At 47.9% G+C, this 20204-nt stretch overlaps 2 protein-coding genes across 11 annotated transcripts in view; one reads left to right on the top strand and one right to left on the bottom strand.

The window, feature by feature from the left end:
- SMARCD2 (SWI/SNF related BAF chromatin remodeling complex subunit D2) overlaps positions 1–5812 on the bottom strand; it is a 29205-nt gene extending 23393 nt beyond the window's left edge. For 2 of the 4 annotated variants that reach the window (XM_081837944.1, XM_081837945.1), the window contains exon 1: positions 4106–4280. In XM_081837944.1, coding sequence (XP_081694070.1) covers positions 4106–4276 — 171 coding nt within the window. In that variant the 5' untranslated portion in view covers positions 4277–4280. Of the gene's footprint in view, positions 1–2703; positions 2737–4105; positions 4281–5782 lie in introns of those variants that run through there. The other 2 variants (XM_081837947.1, XM_081837946.1) reach the window with 2 other exon arrangements.
- LOC309328032 (uncharacterized protein) lies at positions 4685–20158 on the top strand. 7 transcript variants are annotated; one of them, XM_081837868.1, is made up of 7 exons: positions 4685–4820; positions 6289–6335; positions 7505–7621; positions 11566–11682; positions 12222–12296; positions 14248–14502; positions 15510–20158. In XM_081837868.1, exons 4-7 carry the CDS (start codon positions 11649–11651, stop codon positions 17015–17017), a joined length of 1872 nt encoding a protein of 623 aa, XP_081693994.1. In that variant the 5' UTR covers positions 4685–4820; positions 6289–6335; positions 7505–7621; positions 11566–11648; the 3' UTR covers positions 17018–20158. The 7 variants fall into 7 exon arrangements, with proteins under 7 accessions (XP_081693994.1, XP_081693995.1, XP_081693993.1 ...); XM_081837867.1 differs by lacking the exon at positions 4685–4820 and adding an exon at positions 4930–5002; XM_081837871.1 differs by lacking the exon at positions 4685–4820 and adding an exon at positions 5108–5774 and having other exon boundaries at positions 15513–20158.
- Positions 20159–20204: the final 46 nt, after the last annotated feature.

The following is a 20204-nucleotide window of genomic DNA, read 5'->3' as shown; positions in this document are numbered from 1 at the left end:
AATGAATGAACCCATTACGTTATGGATTATTATTAGGCCCTATAAAAGAGTTTCCTGGGAAGGTATGAGGACACAATTGGCATGTTTGCTGCAGAGTCTGGACCCTGTGATTGTGTCTGTGGCCTGGTGTTGCTGGTAAGTAGCTGCCTTAGGTTGTCTTATTCCTGGGTACCAGTCCAACTTCATTAATCTTTTTTAAAATTATTATTTCAGTGGGTGAGTATTATTGCAGTCTCAATGCAAATCTGCATGTTGCAAGTGTCTGGACAAATGCTCTTTTGCATTCTACACAGGACTAACAGTTCAATATCTATTCAACAAAATAAGGGGACACAAATCCAACATCAGAAATGGCAATATCCACAAACCAGTTAGAGAACATTTTAACCTATCAGAATACTCTTTAACTGACCTTAAGGTGGCTATCCTTGAATGTTCAGTGTGAAACTGCTGAATTCTGAGTTATCAGGCAATTCAATCCTGTCACCTGGGGCTTGACTCAAGATTGTGGTTTTTTTTAAAAAAGAAACACACGTGTATATGCTAATTAGCTAACAAATGTCAGGATGACTGTGTTATCACAAACAGTGCCTAGTTAATTGGTCACTACAATTATTTTGCTTTTAGGTAACTGTCACTGCTCTTTTTGCATTTTATTCCATCGACTTCACTCCCATGCCAACCATGGGTAGATATGCTTGCCACTTTAGGACTGCATTTCATGTACCTTATGAAATAGCCTGTGGTACGTGAAAGCTTTTAGCCTTACACCACAACAAATGTGTTGGTCTTTAAAGTGACACAAGATCCTTTGTTATTAATACCACTAGTAATTACAGTATAGGAAAATAATTCAAACAAAATGAAGCAAATAATAGTTGGCCTACTACAAATTTATATTGTATCCTTAGTTTGCTAAATTCTGTACCAACTGTATTGTGCTCACTCCTACAATTTATATTTTGCAGAAGAGGAACTAAGGCTCAATGTATGTGTGTGTTGCCCAAGACTGCAAAATGAATTAATGGAAGAAGCAAATACTGAAATCAAGGTCTTTTAATCCAAGCCCAACTGACCCTGTGGCCCACACTGACTCTGTCAAACTAAGGCTGCAATCCTGTGCATACCTTCTAGGTAGCAAGTCCCGACAAAATCAGTAAGACTTAATTCTGTCTAAACATGCATAGGATTGCTCTGTGAAGCACTTATGTGGTTGTGTGTGAAACACACACACAGTGCTGATATAGAAGACAAGACAGTATTTTCCTTTTAGTATCATAGCCAAATTCCCCCCCCCCTAAGATAAGACAGCACAGATCAAAACGACCTCAAAAACTGTGACTGTCTGAATGACAAGTCTTTACCTTTTTAGGTGGTTTATGAACAAGTCCTACTGACTTATCTCAAATAGGAAGAAATCTTTTAGCCATGAGCACTGAAAAGATTTGTAAAGGAATTTCCCCCTTTAAAATTTCTCCCCTTCAACACATTTGTAATGCAAAAACATTGTATAGAGAACCATATGGTGCTTTCCTACTTTATTTGCTGCTACTTTGATTCCCTTGGGTGATTTTGGGTGTCTTTTCTGGCCTTTTGAAAAATGGAATCGACTAACACAATTCCAAAAGGAAAGCATCAAAAATAAAAGGAGCACCCTGGACCATACTTTTGTATTTTGGGCAAATTAATCTGCAGTAACTACCATTTCCTGATTCTGTATTAACAACAACTAACACATATTACAGGCCGACACAACTGATGGCCCACCAAGCTGAATGCAGCCCCCCTCCACACCCACGTACTGTAGCCAGGCAGGTATTCACTACACCACGCCAGTTCTTGCAGTTGAAAGCACAGACTTTGGCAAATCTCTGGAGGGCCACTATGCATGGCTGGTGGGCTGCATTTAGATTAGTGGTTTAGAAATTGTACAGGCTTGATGTACTAAAATCCCTACTTTTATGCTTGCAGCATGCTTTTACAGCATGTGACAAAATCCCTCTTGGCACTCTTTTCATCCTATTTGGAAGCACAGGAGAGTGCTTTAAGCTGCATTAAGGGACAACTGATCTACATCTGTCAGTCTTGAAGATGTACCCATAGCGTGCTTCTCTAAACCAACAAAATATTTTTAACCTCCAGAAGTCCCTCCGCCTTTGTCATTATTGCTGCGTGTCATTGTTCCCTCCCCCGCTCCCCAGTCTGCCACCTAAGATTGTAATACTATCTCCTTACTTCAAGGACTGCTGAGAATACAACTCTTCTAATATATAAAGACTTTTATAATCAAAGGTTGGGTGGTAGGAAAAGCGGAATGCGGCTGGGAATTCTGCTCCAGACTGAGCCACAAGCCAAAAAGTACAAATTCAAGCTTCAAGGAAAATATTTCAGATCTTTCTCTAAGTGACATTATGCTTTCCCTATATTTATTTACCTACTTAATTTATATTGCTGCCCTATAGCAGAAGTACTCTAGGAAGCCAGTGTGGTGTAGTGGTTAAGAGCATCAGACTAGGACCTGAGAGATTAGGGTTCAAATCCCACTCAGTTATGAAGCTCACTAGGTGACCTTGGGCCAGTCATTGCCTCTTGCTTAACCTACCTCACAGGGTTGTTATGGAGATTATGGAGGGGTGTGTGGACCATGTACTTTTTGGAGAAAAGAGTGTGATATAAATGCAGTAAATAAGCTCTTCTCCTTACCTGCTTAAGAAAGCCCATGTGGCTCTTTACATCAAGTTCTGATAAACTCAATCAACAGATACAAGCTCTGCCTTCATAGCTAGTTGTGACACCTGGTGCTTAGAGAACAAAAACCAGCATTCTGATTGTACGCTTTCTATATCTCCACACAATCCAAGCCTCCAGCTGCACAAAACCATTGCAAGACTTTCACAGGCTGGAAATCTAAATCCCACCCGGAGTCATACGCAGGATTTCATTGAGAAGCCCTCAGTTTGCATGGCAAACTTTCCCCACCTCCGTTCAGAGACACCTACTTTTGAGTGTCAACCTAAGACCTCAGTTTCCTTCAATGACCCATCCCCCCTCCAATTTATGTTTAGATTTTAAGCACCACTATGAGAGTTTGTCCTGCCAACCTAGCAGTTCGAAAGCACGTCAAAGTGCAAGTAGATAAATAGGTACCGCTCTGGCGGGAAGGTAAACGGCGTTTCCGTGCGCTGCTCTGGTTCGCCAGAAGCGGCTTAGTCATGCTGGCCACATGACCCAGAAGATGTATGCCGGCTCCCTCGGCCAATAAAGCGAGATGAGCGCCGCAACCCCAGAGTCGGCCATGACTGGACCTAATGGTCAGGGGTCCCTTTACCTTTACCTTTATGAGTTTGAGGGTACGTAACACTTTAAAATGAACTACTTAAGCCATCATAAACTAACTGGCTAGATTATATATATTTTATATATATTAAAAGCACACCACACATTAAAAGTACAGTACATTAAACAAGGCAACTTAAACTTGACCAAAACATGTTGGGTTTAAAAGGAGAAGAAGAAGAAAGGAAAGAAAAAGAAAAAGTACAAATTCAGATTCCAGCCGGAAGTTTCACAGTTGCTTCTCTCCCACAACCCCCAAATGCCTTTCCGTCTCAGCAGACGCTATCTGATATTGCTCCAACTTCTCGGACTCAGCAACCATCCCAACACTGGGACGTCCCTGCCAAATACAGTCCAGACCCTCTCCATGTAGCCTAAACTCGCTTCTGCCAGGAGGCCTTTTAGATAAAAACTCTTCTTACCTGCTGCCCTCACCGATCTCAGTCATACCCAGCCATTCACACGTTCCTTTTCTCCTCCCCGCAAGCCGCCCCCCTTGAACCCCCATATCCGACTCCTGGAACGGCAACGTCTCCCTCCCAGGGAGTTAGCTATCCCACGTGTATCCCCCACCTGCATTGCTCCCTCCCTCCCCCTCTCTCTCACGCACAAACTGCCACGATCCCTTCACGTGTTTCGAAACCCCGACGTCCCCACGTGCTTGCTCCTCCACCTCGCGCTCCTTCCGCGGCACTTTCGAGAGCGACCCGCAACAACAACACAACACACAACACGCGCGCGAGCACGTGCCCCGCCGCCCCCGCTTTACCTGGAACGGAGGCGCGTGCCCCATGGCCCGGTACGGGGTGGCCCCGGCCGGGCTGGGTCCCCGCAAAAGCCCCGGAGCTGGCGGAGGAAGGGCGGACAGCGCCGCCGAAGCAACCGGAGGGGGGCCCCCGGGCTGCGGCGGCGTGAGAGGAAACCCCCCGCGGCCGGCCATGGGGAGCCGAAGTGAGGAAGTCGGTAGAGGGGGCAACGGCCGTAAGGCGCTCCGAGCGCGCCCCACAGAAAAAAAGGGAAGCGGCGCTGGCGGGCTGGCTGACGAAGCGGGGCGGCTCTCAACGAGCTGCCCGGCTCCTCCTCTGGGACCGCCTCCTCACAAGCAACCGCCAGAGCCCAGCCTGGGAGGGAGCGAGCGAGCGAGCGAGCGAGAGAAGCGCCTCTCGGGACCTTCGGGCCACTGCGCGCGAGGCGCCACTATCGAGCAACCGCCTCCCGAGAGACGGTCGCGCGGGGCTGGGCGGGCTCGCGTCTCCTTCTTTCTCTCACATGGGAACCCTCCTCCCCAACTCCGCATCCAGAGGGGCTTCACACCCTCAAGAAAGTGCGTCTGCGAGGGGGGGGGGGCTCCCCTCAGCCTTCAAAGTGTGCTGACCGCACCACCCTGGAGCATTGTGTGTTTTCGGAAGCAACTCTTTCAATCTCGCACTTCACTGCCTGGGGGAGATGAACGTTGGCACATTTCCTGGGGAGTAAATAAATAAGTAAACAACAACAACAACAACAATTTATTATTTCTACCCCACCCATCTGGCCAGGTTTTCCCCAGCAACTCTGGGCGGCTTTCAACAGAACATTAAAAACAGAATAAAACTTCAAACATGAAGAATGCACCTAAACACAGCCTATCATTTAGTTACCCTGCCACACATCAAATTAGTGTGAGGTAAAATAAAAACAAATACTCGATCTCTTCGACAGCAAGATATTGGTTGGCTAAGCCTGAGCCACCCCAGGCAGTTTTCTCATCTGGCTTCACTGGGAAATTCCCAGTGGCAGAAATGGGACTTGCTTTTTAACCTCCCATGCAGACCCGCCTGGTTACTAAGGTCATGAGGAGCCGGTGAAAGCTCATCTCATGGGATCAGTCAGATAGAGGGCCTTTTCTGTTTTGGTGCCCACGGTAGCGTGTGAGGCATGATGTGCCAACTAGGATGTGGTTTCTACACATGTTAAAAATGTACCTGTTTACTTAGGCCTTTGCTGACCACTGAGGCCAGCCATTTTCTGTAATGCAGTTAAATGTACTGGCTGTTAAGGCTGCGGGTGTGTTTTTTGCTTGGTATTTTTAATGGATTTTACTGTAAACCGCCTTGAGATGTTTTCATAAATAGGCAGTTTATATTTTTAATAAATAAACAACCTGGCATATTAACGGAGGGCCCACCTGTTCACCTGTGCCAACGTGCCAATGAGGCAAAACGAGAAAGGCATCCAATAGGGTTCTCATTGCCACTACTGGTGTTTCATCACATTTCTTTTCATTATTTATTGAATAAGGTGTTGGAAAAGAGGTAAATAGCATCTAACAGAGACTGTAGGCCTTTCACATTCTACATGGCCATTTCAGTTTTGAGAATGGATATTATCCTGTCGTTTTGTGGCATGTACTCATTTATTTTTGTCTGGGGAAACAAGAAGGCCAAAGCAGATGTCAGGCAAGTACCTTTGAGGAGACCATGCCACCAGCAGGCCCTTTTCCTCATTGCTCTCTCCCTCAACCCAGATGGCCGGAGGACCCAGATGACCCTGTGAGCCAGTGTAGTATATGGTCAGAGTGTTGGGCTAGGAGCTGGAATGGAAGACCAAGGTTCAAATCCCCACTCAAAGTGGCCTGGGCCTATATCTAATATATATGTTTATATCAATAGCAGTTTTAATTAGGGTTGCCAGGTCAGGATTACCCCAAACTCTTTAAGATTTCAGGCCCCAAACCTGAAACTTAGGGTGATATAATGTTGGGTGGGCCCTGGAGATGGAGGTTAATTGGGAGAGGGTAGTGGCAGGATGCCCGCCCACCCTAAGTGTCTATGCTCCAATTTGCAGTCAGCTCTTGCTGAGCTGAAGCTTGCAAGCTGCCTGTAAATGTCTCCCCTACCTGCCAGACCACCTTTGCCTTATGTGATTGTCTTGTCAGAACAGTATTGCTGTAACATTCTTTTTCTCCAACAGCATGGAGCAGTGTCTCTTACACAGAGGGGAAGCATTCACCCTCACAGGTAGGTAAGCTCTCTGTTGGCAAAGGCCAGGCACTCTGCTTCAACCACTACTGGCCATAAACTCCTGAGCACTTTGGCCTTGTGGGGTCACAGCTCAGATACAGGCAGCTGAATAAGCTGCTCCTGCACACACTGAGTTCTTCTGGGTATGATCACAGTCCTTGCAGTCTCTCCCTTCACTTATGTGGGTGTGCTGAGACACCAAGCACCGCTCATTCTTTTCTCTCAGGATAAGGCATTGCTAGAGTGACTGGTTGATCGTGTCACACATCTGTCTTTCCCTTTCACAAATTCCTGCATCCCGGATGCCGGTCAATAAAGTTTATGACATTGCCACACATTGTGGCTTTACTGGGAGTGGTAGATTGGGATCCCTTTGCCACAACCTTCAGGAATATCTGTATATTTGAATACCTACCAGATGGCAGAGTGCAAGTAACAGGAAGGCTGGCCAGATGACTAGATGGAGAGAAGTTACTTGCCCAAAGTCGTGAACAGAGTACAAGGCAGAGGTGGGAACAGCCTCACTGCATTAAAAAAACAACCCTCATGATGTCCCTTTCAATCAATTTCATCCTCAAACCGTTAATTTTCCTCCCTGACCTGTCCAAATAGTTTCCCTTTCCAAAATTATTTTTGACTCTCTTTACCCCCACATGTGTTCCATGTTTCTGCTGCCTACATTACAGACCCTTTAGGTTGGCTATTATTATTTATATCATTTATGAATCACTTCTTGCGAGGGACCTCAAAGCAACTGGCATTATAATGACATATATAAAACATTTTTTAAAAACTACACACACACACACACACACACACACACACATGCAATTGCATGCAAAACCACATATTTAGCAGGCATTGAAAAGCCAATAGGGTAGGTTCTGTCTGATATGTGGAATGGAGCCCCTGACAGGATAGTACCTGCACTGTGCCTACTCCTACAGAACTCAGTGATCAGCTGGGTATGTGTAGGATGAGACAATCTTTTAGGTGTCCTGCTAGGCTGTATAGGGTTTTGTACACCAATACAGTACCAGCATCTTGAACCTAGCCTAGTAGGTCATTGGCAGGCAGTGCAATTCCTTCAGCAGCGGCCTAATGTGATGGTGACGTTGGCTCAAAGTCAGTATGTACAGTATTTGTATATTCATTCCTTCCTTCAGGAGGTTTTGAGCTGAAGCTGCCAGGTGTCTATGAGACTCCATAGAAACTGAAAGTGAGGAGTCATCACTGTCTCAAGACACCATCCCTGGCTGGTTGCCTCCACGTTGGGAAGACAGGTATGCAATGCTACCCGCCCCTCCTGCTCTGCCACTGTACCCTGGTACTCCGTCCTATTAACAATAGCTTTTTAAATAAATAAATAAATAAAGTTTTATGGAAGCATAATGACCATTACCGACAACGTAAAAGTACAATAGCAGAGTATGACACCATAACATACCGTATGTAAAAAAAGAGGTCGGGAGTAGTAACACACTAATATAAACCAAGACATCCATTTTTCCTGAGCTGGTGTAGATGGTGCACGTTGGCCATCTATGTCCAAAGCATAAGAAATAAAACCCTGTCAGAGGACATAGAAGCATTCTGGGTTTCCAATCCCTCTGGAGACCTGCAATTGGTGTGTTATTTTTTTCCACAATAGCCAAAGTCCGTAAGTTCTTATGCCACAAAGAGAAATGTAGTCCCCCCCCCTCCAAAGTTTTCCGTTGCTGGCCTGTTGAAATCCCAGCAGCAGCTAGCATGGATGTCAAAGGTTCTTTAGAGTGCCAACCTTTTGTGATATCAGTCTGCATATTCAGTAATGACAGTTGTGGAGAAACCTGAACAGGTAGAATCATAGAGTTGGACGGGGCCTTGAGGATCATCTAGTCCAAGCCCCTGCAATGTGGGACTATGCAGCTGCCCCATATGGGGATCGAACCTGCAGCCTTGGCGTTGTCAGCACCATGCTTCTAACCAGCTGATAAGCTATCCAGAAAGTTAACGATTTTAGATATTTCTTGATAAACTTGGGACCAGAATAATGAGAAATTCCTACCAAAGATGGGGGACTGTCCTTTAACAATAATATTTTGTATACTTTCATACTTTATATGTTAAATTTGAGTCATTGTACATCTTAAAACAACAGCACGTATGTACGGCCTAAATAGGGTTTGATCAATACAGTACTGGGTTTGTTTTTGTGGAGGATATATTTGGTTTTTTTACGAAGTAGGATTAAGCGGCTACAGCATGGCTCCTGATCACTCGGATCCACATGTTGCATTGAGTCTGATCTATACAGTATGTGGAACACAAACTGACTTGGTAGAATCCTTAACCCACCAGTTTCCAAAAGAAGGACAGAAACTTTGAGAAGCAGGAAGAGAGAGCGCCGGCCACCGAGTCCCTTATGCAGGAGAGAGACCCCATCAGCCACAAGAGGGCCTGCTTAGCTGCCGAAGGAGAAAGGGGAGGTCTTTCTCTCTTTATTCTTTTCTCTAGCCAGGATGTGGAATTGAGCTTCCTGGATTTTGCAGCTTGCAGCTGCTTCCCCTAAGACCCCCCCTCTCATCCCAGCTCCCTGCAAGGGGGCGAGGATTTCTCTGTAATCGGCCTTCACCATTCTCAGGCAGGCCGCACGTTGCAGTCCCTGGCTAGGTGCAGGTAAATGATCGTGGGTCGGGGGGTGGGGTGCAAAAGATCAACCCGGCCTTTTCGATCTCCTCTGCCCCCACCCTCCCGTCGCCGCCTTTGCAAGGTCCGATTCACAAGGAGGAAACAATGGAGGCTGTGCAGGACATAGATGGACCCCGAGGTGGAGGGTGCGGGGTGGTAACAGCATTTCGATGCAGCCGTTTCCCCCTTTGCTGCCTGGACTTAAGACATTGCACGAAGATCCTGGACTTAGAAGGGCGGGGGGCGATGTTTCATGCAATGTGGGAAAGAGAGTCAGCTTGAAGGGTGGCAAGGAGGGCCCAGTTCATTGCGATTGCCTTTTGTAACCTTTGCACCCATTTGCCCATGTCCCCCTTACTCAATTTTCAAAAGATGCTACCTCCCAACAAAGTACGTCCCTCCCCATAATTTATGGCTTCTTCCCCTCTCTCCGGCTCCCACCGCGCCCCCAGGAATTGCCCCGATTCCTCTGTAACACCCCCACAGTCTTTTGCATGGACTTCTTCTCATAGTGAGGTAGTTTTGTTTCCACGCTGCATTTTTAAAAATATTATTAAAGTATCCGTAGAGAGTTGGAACACATTTAACACTAGCTTGGGCCCGTTGAGATAACGCTCCATGCAGCCGAGGAAGTGGTTTATAATCCACGAAAGCTTGTGTTACCGTAATATAATTGTTTGGTCGTTAGGATGCAACAGGATTTATATTTGCCACAACAAACTCCGCTGCCCCTCTGGCATTTGCTCATATTTTGTCCTTTGTACGTTCATGTGTTTTTTCACCACCAGACAAGCCAACTGGACTGGAGGGGATTTTGAACCATGATCTAAAATATAACTAAACAAACAGTTTTGGGGACACAAAGTACTAACAGTACAGAGAAATGAAGAGCTGTTTTGCACATTACACAGAAATCCAGGTTTCCAACCCCCCCATAGGGAGCTGTGGTCAGTCCAAGCTTTTCAACAACAAGGTGTGTGATCTGTGTGTTTTTAAATAGTTGTTCATCACATTCACACTTTCGATTTTTAGATGTATACTTGAGGGTGTTTTTTTTTAAGGTATATACCTAAAAACCACAGGGTTGTATCCTGTTTTAGTCATACTCAGAGCAGACCCATAAAAATTATTTGACATGATTTAGTCCATCACACATCACACACCTTGTTGTTGTTTCCTGCTTGGCAGGGGGTTGGACTCGATGGCCCTTGTGGTCTCTTCCAACTCTATGATTCTATGATTCTATGAATTGTGGAATTATGTGAACAAAACCTGGTTGGATATAATGTCCAAAGTGGCCCAGGTTTCTTTACAGGCATTGTTTTTTTTACAAATGTAAACAACGGAGAACAAGTCTTAGGTAACCAACTTATTCCCTGCAATTACTTTGTGTCTTATTTCAATGTTCCCTTGGTCTGATTTTCCAAGGACTAATAATCTGTAGCGATATATGGACATGTTCATGGTTCAGCTACCTTACAGTCTGGTGCAGCCAGAGACAACACAGACTTTTGTAGTGTTTGACTGCTGTACAGTGAGATAGTGCACTGTGTATATAACAAAGAGCATCTAACCACATGTGGGTGTGTCAAATGTGTAATCACATCACGAAGTGTAACATGCTCTTCCCATTCCTTCCTCAAGGATGCCACAATACAAGTTGTGTAATAATAGCTTATTGATTAGTTGGTTCAGTTCCATTCACATTTTAAAATTTCTTGGTGTATTGTATGGTGTACACACCCCAGTAAAAGTCACAGGTCTCCCATGCTGAGCAGCCATTTATTTGAATTTACCTCTCAGCCTCAGTCCTTCCCCCAGCCCATCTGCAACATGGGGATAACGAAGCTGATCTTATATTACTGGATTGTTATGTGGATTACCAAGAGGTTAATGAAGTGCTCTGAAAACTCTTCAAGAGCCATTTAAATGGTATAGTGATTATAAAAAGAAAAACCTAAAAGCCACAGAGTAGCTTAGAAACGCTGTGCAAATATGCTCTGCCAATCCAACAAAATTAAAAATATAATTGTTCAAATGAATAAACAGGCCTTAAACCTGGGGACAGAAATAAGACATGGCTGAATCCAGTGTTAGTCAGAATAGATTGCTAAGTGGTGCCCATTCATTTCAGCGGGTCTGCTCTTGAGTTTGACTAACATTGGAGTTGCTTCTTGGTGTCCCTCCCTGGGAATGCTGTTCCATAATTATGACTCATCTCTTGAGAAAGCCTGGCACCAAACGGCCATAGAATTCACCTCTCTAGAGGAAAGCACCCACAATAGGTCCCTTCCAGCATATCCCAGAAAATGTACAGAAGGATGCAATCCCAAAGTTTTGCAAGGCCCAAGCCACTTCATCAGACCCGTCTCCATGTCATAATACGACAGAGTTTGCCCCTCTCACAACATCGTTTTCTCTTTCTGCCCCACCTGCCTCCTCCAATCTCACACCATTGCTACATGGATATGATTATCAAGAACACTGGGTTGCCGTAGAAAGGTTTCTACAACGTGACGTGGCACAAACTCCTTCAGTTCTTTTTTTTTTTATTTAGGTGCTTATCAGGAGCCTCCTTTGCCAAGAGAAAGAAGAAGGACTCCAGTCATTTCTGGCGAGAGAGTACCCGTGTGTGCCGAGATGCAGGAGAGCTATGAAACAGTGATCTCGCTGGGTAGGGATCTCACTGCTTAAAATGTCTGTGCCGCCGGACTTGAACTTGAACTCGAACCTTATCTACCCAGAACTAAAAATAGCCCTGTGGCATCTCAAGTCATCACATGGAAATTGTGTTGTGATGCCAGTTTGCCTCAATCACTGACTTTACCTCCAATGGCGCACTTTTCCCTTGTCTCCCAAGACTGATGGATGCCAACAAAATAGTGGGGACCGCACTTTGGTTTATATACATTTTTGTGGTGGGAAAGAGCTGCTGATTTTTAAGGCCATATAGAAGTCAATACCTTCTCCCCTATATAGCAGGGTTTCCCAAACTTGAGTCTCCAGCTGTTTTTGGACTACAACTCCCATCATTCCTAGCTAGCAGGATCAGTGGTCAGGGATGATAGGAATTGTAGTTTCAAAATAGCCGGAGACCCAAGTTTGGGAAACCCTGCTAAATAGCATCCAAAGGCCACTGCCTAACCAAACATTTTATCCTCCAGAAGTATCTTGTTTGGCTTATCAACCTTTTTTCTGCTCCTCTCCTCTTAGCGGAAGAAATTGCCATTAGCTGGCCCCGGATAACTGCCTTCACAGAGACCCGAGGGCGCCGAGGTTTGGCTCCTGGTAAGTCCTTTATTCAATAGGATTTTAAGAAATTGTGTGCTACAAATCCTTCCTCTGTTCAACTGCCTAAAAGAGTGGAACTCATTTCTCCCTTGTGAGCTGTAAGCCTTCCCTTCTCAAACTGCACTGAAAGGGAAGCTAGAATTTGCTCCCACGTTGCACGGCTGCAGGAACTTTTGGCCACAACCTTCTGAGGGCCACATGCCAGTAGTGGGTGGGGGCCAGGCAGAAGCGGACAGAGCGACGGATATGACTCTTACCTTTGTGTACAGCGGGTGATGCAGAAATCAGGAGTTTATACACGCACACCCCACACCCATCTCTCCAGGCAAACAAGAGTCGTTATTAAAGGTCAAGGGCACATTCCAGCCAGGCAAAAGTTTTCAAAGAGGACATGTGGTGTGCAGCCTGGGAAGAGGTACTGTGGCCTTAGGAAATTCCTGAAGGCTCAAAGAGAGCTGAAGGGCCCGCCCTGGTGTTCTCCACCTGTGTTTTGTTGTATGAGTTTCTTCCGATCATGGTCCTAAATATTTCAGTTTGTTAATAGTTGTAGACAGTGTTTGAAATTAGCCAGGCGCCAGGTGCATTTAGACCTGACTAGCGGCCACGCGGGTGGCGCTGTGGGTTAAACCACAGAGCCTAGGACTTGCCAAGCAGAAGGTCGGCGGTTCGAATCCCCGCAACGGGGTGAGCTCCCGTTGCTCGGTCCCTCCTCCTGCCAACCTAGCAGTTCAAAAGCATGTCAAAGTGCAAGTAGATAAATAGGTACCGCTCCGGCGGGAAGGTAAATAGTGTTTCCGTGCGCTGCTCTGGTTTGCCAGAAGCGGCTTAGTCATGCTGGCCACATGACCCGGAAGCTGTACGCCGGCTCCCTTGGCCAATAAAGCGAGATGAGTGCTGCAACCCCAGAGTCGGTCACGACTGGACCTAATGGTCAGGGGTCCCCTTTACCTTTACTAGCGACCACTAGCGGCCAAGTGAAGATGCCTGGGTGCCAAGACGGTGCCTGACATCACCATCTGGAGGTGCGTGCCTGGGGATCATTGAATCCGGACTGTTTTCACACACTAGTATCCCATCCTGTTATATTTTATCTGCACAATCAGAATGAATTTCAGGAACCAAAATGCTTTTTCTGTGCCACCTGAGCAGGAGCAGTGACCAACATTACAGTTAACCGCTTTAGCTTGTATTCACTTACTCCATTCCCACCGCCCTGCCCACAGTTGTGAAGAATATTCTTATGTTATGAATGGTCCATGTCACCATTAAGAAAAAGAGGTAGGGACAGGAATGTATGTGGACTTTTCTTCTTTTACGTTCTCACAGTTCTTAATCTAGCTCAAGATTGTCATCTGAACTAGCCGGATGTTTAACTGATAATCAATCACAGTCAGTCAATCCTTTGGAAAAATAAGACTTTAAAGCTGTCTTGCCCCAAAATGGCAACTAAACATTCCATTTTGACGACTGTAACCTTGGTTTATTTGAGTTTCTAACACGGGCTGCAGAAAGGATGGAACCTCATTTACAAAATGTCGGGTACTCTGACGCAGGTGGTGACAATCGCTCCCAGCAAAGTAACCTCCCCACCCGCAAGCGAGAGCAGAGAAAGGCACCTATAGCAGAGCCTCTGAGCTGCTTGGCTAAACCATCAAATTCTCCCTTTACCATCCTCACTCTCCTGATTGGCTGTGTCTCCTCCCTGCCACGAACGGCTCTGGGCCTCCAGGATGACGACCCAATGGCCTGTCCCATCGCAGCAATCCTGGAGCAGACAAAGACAGCCGTCTTGTCTTAACTCGCGCCATTTGTCCCAAGGGCACAATCCTCCTGCAGCGTTTCGCAGGCCTTGGCCCTGTGTAAATTAGCTCATGCCTAGAATAGGCAACGGGGCTCCTAGGGCCCTCCATTCACATTCCTTTCACTTTGTTTCTCTCCCTCTTCCCAGGGCTAGAAATGGAACCTGAGCAGGGGCAATTGGCACCTTTGCAGGGGCAAGCAGCAGCAGCAGCGGCAGCAGCAGCTACAGCCGGCTCTAGTGAAGAAGGGATCCTGCCGGACTTCCGGAGGCAGCTCGGGGTGATCCTGCAGACTGTTGGCAAGGCACAAGTGGAGAAGATGCTGAGGGAGCTGGTGAAGGAGCAGGAGCAGCAGGGGAGAGTCAGGCGGCGCAAGAGGGTGACCCGGAGCCCCCGCCTTGGAGGTAAGGGCATCAGCCGGGGCAAGTGGAGCGTTGAGGCCTGGCCACCTTGCTTTGGGCAGCTGAAAAGTGCTGTGGCAGGCAGGATCGAGTTTTGCAGCAATCAGACACCACCATTTAATTCTTAACTGTTTTTAAGATCTGCGTCCAAGGATTTGCCTGCTTTTATTTCAAACCATGATGTGATATTCAGGGCTACCCTCCTGACCCCTCCAGTCATCTTGGGCTCCCTGGCTTACATAGTCTTCAGGCTTCATCTCTTTCTCTCTGCCTTCCTACTAATTGCTCGAAACCCTCTGCCGTCGTGTACAGTGTGAGCTTTTTCTGGCTTAGCCTTTCTCCTTGGACACCCATCCTTCCGCTCCCTGCCACCTAAACCTTTCTTTTCTGCATAGCACCTCGGCCCTCAAATAAAACTTCGTCGTACCTCGGAAGTTGAATGGAATCCATTCCGGAAAGTCCATTCGACTTCCAAAACGTTCAGAAACCAAAGCGGGCTTCTGTTTGGCTGCAGGAAGCCCCTGCAGCCAATCGGAAGACGCGGAAGCCCCGTCAGATGTTCGGCTTCCAAAAATAGTTCGCAAACCGGAACAGTCACTTCTGGGTTTGTGGCCTTTCGGAGCCTCATTTTTCTCTGGCCCAGACAACCACTGTCAGCTGGCTCCTGTAGGCTTCCCTAGAAGGGAAAATGGCCCTCAGGGTGAAAAGGTTCCCTACCCCTGGTCCAGCCTGTCTTTTGTTGGTGCCAGGTTTTCAGGGTCTCTGCTGGACATCTTTATTCCCCGAGATATTTTGACGGAGGGCTTAGAAATTGATCCTGGGCCCTTTTACATGCAAAGCATTCACTCTGCTTCAGAGCCTCTCTTGTGATCTGACGCAGCACACTCTGTAAAGTGACCACGAGCACCTTCTCAGGAATATGGAAGAGTGAGTCCAGCTCCCCCTTGTAGACATCATTGCGTTCTCCGCCCGCCTCAAGGCGCAGAAATTTATCCACCTTTCTGTCTCAGCAGGTGATGAAGCAGGTGGGCAGAACAACTCAGAGGCCTCACATGCTGGAACGTTGGAAGCCCCCACCATCCTGTCTAGAAAGCCAGCTGCGAATGAGCTGCAGGTGCCCCTCTTGTGCCCGGGGCTGGTGGCAGGCCAAAAGCAACCCATTTCAGGGAAGATTTTTCATGGGGATGCCAGAGGGTGTAAGAACAGCCTTGTCCACCAGCAGAGCCCTCTGGGAACGAGATGGGGCCTTGAGCCCCGGGAGAGCGTTGGCTGCAGCCCGCTCCACAGCATGAGCCGGGACTCCCAGGATGCCGCGAGAATCTGGCCGCCTTTTGGCGAAAGAGCCCAGTTCTTCTCGGCGTGGCAGAAACCACGCTTCACCCAGAGACGCCGGCGCCCACCTGCAGGAGAGAAACCCCACCGCTGCGGGCAGTGCAGGAGAACCATTGTCGTCCCGCCACAGAGATCCAGCTCACCTCCAAATTCCGCCTTGGCTCCTGTCCTGGATTCTGCCTCTGCCTCTTCTCTTGCCTTGCCTCTGAACTCTGTAGGGGCAGCAACTACCCAGCTGCCAGGTGGGAACTCTGTTTCAGCCCAGCCCCGGAAACCCCACGGCTGCGAGGAGTGTGGCAAGCGGTTCCGAATCCTTGCCAACTTAGAGCGGCACCAGCAGCGCCACGCAGTGGAAAAGCCTCACCAGTGCCGTGACTGCGGGCGCCGTTTCCGCTGGGGCTGCCACCTGGAGCGCCACCGGCGGTCGCGCCGCTGCGTGGAGTGTGGTGGGGGGCTGGCCACGCCACCTCCACCCCCGTCCCCGCCCCCGGAACCCGACCGGCCCTATTCCTGCGGCGAATGCGGGAGGCGGTTCACCCAGCGCTCGGCTCTCAGCAAGCACCGGCGGCTGCACTCAGGGGAGCGGCCTTATGGCTGCGGAGAGTGCGGCAAGCGCTTCCTGCAGCGCTCCGACCTCACCATCCACGTGCGCTCGCATTCTGGGGAGCAGCCCTACGTGTGCACGGAGTGTGGCCGCCGCTTCAGCGTCAGCTCGAACCTCAGCAAGCACAGGCGCATGCACCGTGGGGAGCGTCCCCACGCCTGCTCAGTCTGCGCCAAGCGCTTCCTGCAGCGCTCCGAGCTCCTCATCCACCAGCGTGCTCACACTGGGGAGCGCCCCTATCCCTGCACAGCCTGCGGGAAGCGCTTTGCTCGCCGGGCGCACCTCAAACGCCACCAGCGCACCCACGGCAGCGTGCCTGCCGCAACCACTGCCTCTCGTCACCAGAGTGCCCGTCTGCTGGCCCCCTCCGCAGCAGATACCACACCTCTTCTTGAACATGAAGGGGCGCCCGATGCCCTGGAGTCACGCCCCTGCTCCAACACACATGCTGCCGGCCCACGCCCACCAGCATCCGAGCCTGTCTTTTCAGCAGGCCGAAGTCCTGTGGGTGCTGCTTCCCTGGGCCTTCCATGGGCTGTGACCTCCTCCGCCCGCCTCCCCTTCTGTTCCAGTTCTCTTTGATTTTGCTGTAGCTTTCCTGTATCCCTGCCCTTTGTCACTCCCTCGCGACCAGCAGGCTCCTCGGTTGAACCTCAGAGGCCCAGCTCTGGGTAGATGTAGTAGGGGCAGACCAGTTTCCAAAGGAGCAGGGGAGGCAGCAGGCAGTAGCTTGTATTTTTGGACCCAGCCCTTGTTTGCTAGGAAGCCTGGTGGTTTTCTTTTGCTTTCCCCCCCTCCTTGGAGCCTGCTAGGCTCTGCGTAGGGCCCCGATTCTGTGGGTGAGATGGAGGGAGTAAGGTGGGCATGCCAAGACCCTGGGTGAGATGTCAGCTATGTTCCCTGGACTTTTGACGGGGCTCTTTAGCACCAATCAATGTGACCCATTTGGGTGCATTATTTAAAGTCTGCGGGACAGGGGTTAGGTAGGCTACCTTTGTGGATTTGGGGAGGGAAGCACCCCGGGTCGATCGCAGCTAACCATTGCAAGCCGTCATTGTTGCTTGTGAGACACAGTAGGTCACCGGCATGCACTTCTGAGACAAACACGCACGGATATTTGCTCTCCTGACATCGTCTAAGCACATGGTCACCTATCCTCCCCGCCACCCCACCCCACCCTTATAATTTTGTAAATGTCATTAGGGCTCCTCCTGACACTCTAACCCTGGGTCTTTTTGGCTGACTGTCTCTCCTTGACCAGACTGCCTTTGTTTCCTTTTGCGGGAAGAAAAGCTCAACGAGGCTTCTCCCAAGTGCTTGGTCCCACTTCCCGAGACTAGATGGCACACTTGGCCATGCTGTTGAGTCCCTCTCACAGGAAAAAACGCTGACTGTGGCATAATCTGGGAAGTGGGTTGTGTGTGCAGCTTGTGGGACCCAACACAGCTCGTGCTTCTCTCTTCTGCCTGCAAAGAAGTTTCATGGCAAGGTCCAAGCCCTGGAAGATCTGGGACCACAGTGCAAGAAACAAGCCAAAAAGCAAGAAGGATGTTCACTGATTCTTCAGAGCAGTTCAGAAGCAGAGAAATGGTCCATTGAGTTGTGTCAGGATTTGAACTCGGTTGCTGCTTGTTGAATATGAGACAAAATGGCTGGTGCCTTCAAAAGGGGCTATAGTGCTTCCTTCACCATTAGCTCCCGAGAAAGCAGGCTGACAGGAAGAGAAGCGGGAGACATCTGCTTTGATCAGAATTGTGGACTAGAACAATGGTGGAGTTGGGGGTGGGTGGGGAGTCTGGTTTTACAGCCTCATATGTTTTCCAGCTCTAGTGAGAATGGTAAAGTTGCTGCTGAGTTGGGCTCAACCCCACGTGGCCTGTACCACTCTCTAGGACTGTTTCCAGCTCTATGGTAGTTTACCAGACCAGTGTTACTTCTCCAGTTGCTTGTACATTCCTGGTACCTTTCGGACTGGTGTTTCATGGCTAGGGGTGGGATCAGAGGGCTCTAGAGTAGGGAGGGGGTTAATAATAACTGATTTAGGACTAATACAGTAGAACTTTGTTTTATCAAATCTTAGCATGGAGTGTCTTTAACCAACACAGAAAAACGATGAATCCAAAACTGTAGATGTAAATGAATTCAATAGAATATTTTGCAACTCCCTTCCCCCAAAGAAGATATTTTGCACCTCTCAAGACTTAAATGTGAATTTTGTACAAGTATTTTGGGTTTGGTGAGGACAGATCCCCAGAACCCGGGTTTTGCTAGGTTCAAGGCCATTTGCCTCCATTTGACAAGTTTCTGGATGTGGGAAAATGTGTCACTTTTTCAATTTGTGCAATTTTCATTCTTTTTTTGGGGGGGGGGTCAAAGTTTTCATTACAGTTGCAGCTGTAATGCACATCTTCTGCCACTTTCTGACCTATGTGCGTTTTAAAAACATGAATAGGGAAACAAGTGGTCCTAAGCACAGCTGCAAGAATGGCATTGCTAGCTTGATAAAAAGTGAAAATTTGGGTTCTGTTCACATACCTTGGATTGTTTTGGAAGAGTTTAAAAAGTTAGGCTGCAAACCGTAACCCCACTTATCAGGGAGTGATCCCCAGTGGATCCAAATAGTAGTTTCTCAGTAGGTCTGCACCAATTAGCTAAAGCCATTCTGATTGGCTCAATTCTCTCTCCTGTCCTTTAACTGATCTACAAAAGTGGGGAAATGGAAATGCTGTGAAAGAGCATTGACAGACATATTTGCGTTTTTAGTGTGAACTGTCAGATATGGCAAAAAAGTGGTGCTCATCAGCTAGGCTTTGCAGGGTTCTTGGGGAGGGAAAAGCATTCATTTTAGCTATGGAGAGGGAGAAGACTTCCAACAGTTGGAACTCTCTGTGTGTAAAGGAACTATGATTCTTTTTAAGATACTGGGTGTGGGTCGTTCTTCACGGCCCTCCTTAACATATTCACACAAGGCTTTGCTGCTGCAAGGCGGTTAGCAGATAGGTATTGCCAAAGGAGTTTTACATTTAGTTGGGATAGTACTTGAATGGTTTGATAAAGTAATAGAAACATTCCAGGTCCAACTTGTAGCTATCAAGCTGAACCTAGCTCATAGTGACATGGTGAAAGAACGTGGGGGGAGGGAAGGGGGAGGAGAAACCCAAGGTCCTACTTGGGTCCATTGATTTCAGTGCGACTAAAATATGACTTAAGTTAGGATCCAAACTGGTTTTGCAATCACAGGCACCAAAAACAGTTTAGTGATTTGCTGGTAGGTTGCGATTTAGGTTTGGTGAGTCGTAAGTTACGCAGGCCTGCTTTAAATTTAATAGAGTTGGGTGATACAGAGTATTCTTGCCAGCCACCTAGAAGAGTCTAGATAGGTAATGGACCATTGATGCGGGGATTCAGTATCAATTCCTGATAGCACCAAAGCTTCATTTGTGCATACTCCTCCCTTCCAAGTTACTAACAAATAACTAGGCTATTTCTAAAGGCTGATTTGGGCACTTCACTGGTAAGGGTACTTAGTACAGTCACCAAGATAAACCACCCTAGCAAATACATCGCACAAAAGGCATGAGTAGATCTAGGGTTTGACCAGTGAGCCTCAACTGAAATGCTCATGATGAATCCATTGTCTCTCCGATGTGGAACTTGGCATGAGACCATATGTTGTGTTCAAAATAAGATTCCTACATCAAGTAAACCCAAATTTTGCAACAACCTGAATTTTCAGACGCTGTGACCTGTATGAGCTATACAAATTGGC

This window comes from Podarcis erhardii (genome assembly GCF_964252035.2).
Source record: "Podarcis erhardii genome assembly, chromosome: 13".
NCBI classification, from domain to species: Eukaryota; Metazoa; Chordata; class Lepidosauria; order Squamata; family Lacertidae; genus Podarcis; species Podarcis erhardii.
Note: the sequence above shows the minus strand (reverse complement) of the source record. Positions and strands in the feature narration are given on the sequence as shown.

Excerpts from the sequence above, each read along its gene's own strand:
- LOC309328032 (XM_081837868.1), top strand. The coding sequence starts at position 11,649 with ATGCAGGAGAGCTATGAAACAGTGATCTCGCTGG. Across the intron at positions 12,297-14,247 it reads GCGCCGAGGTTTGGCTCCTG|GGCTAGAAATGGAACCTGAG; the intron begins GTAAGTCCTTTA and ends CCCTCTTCCCAG. Across the intron at positions 14,503-15,509 it reads CCGGAGCCCCCGCCTTGGAG|CAGGTGATGAAGCAGGTGGG; the intron begins GTAAGGGCATCA and ends TTTCTGTCTCAG.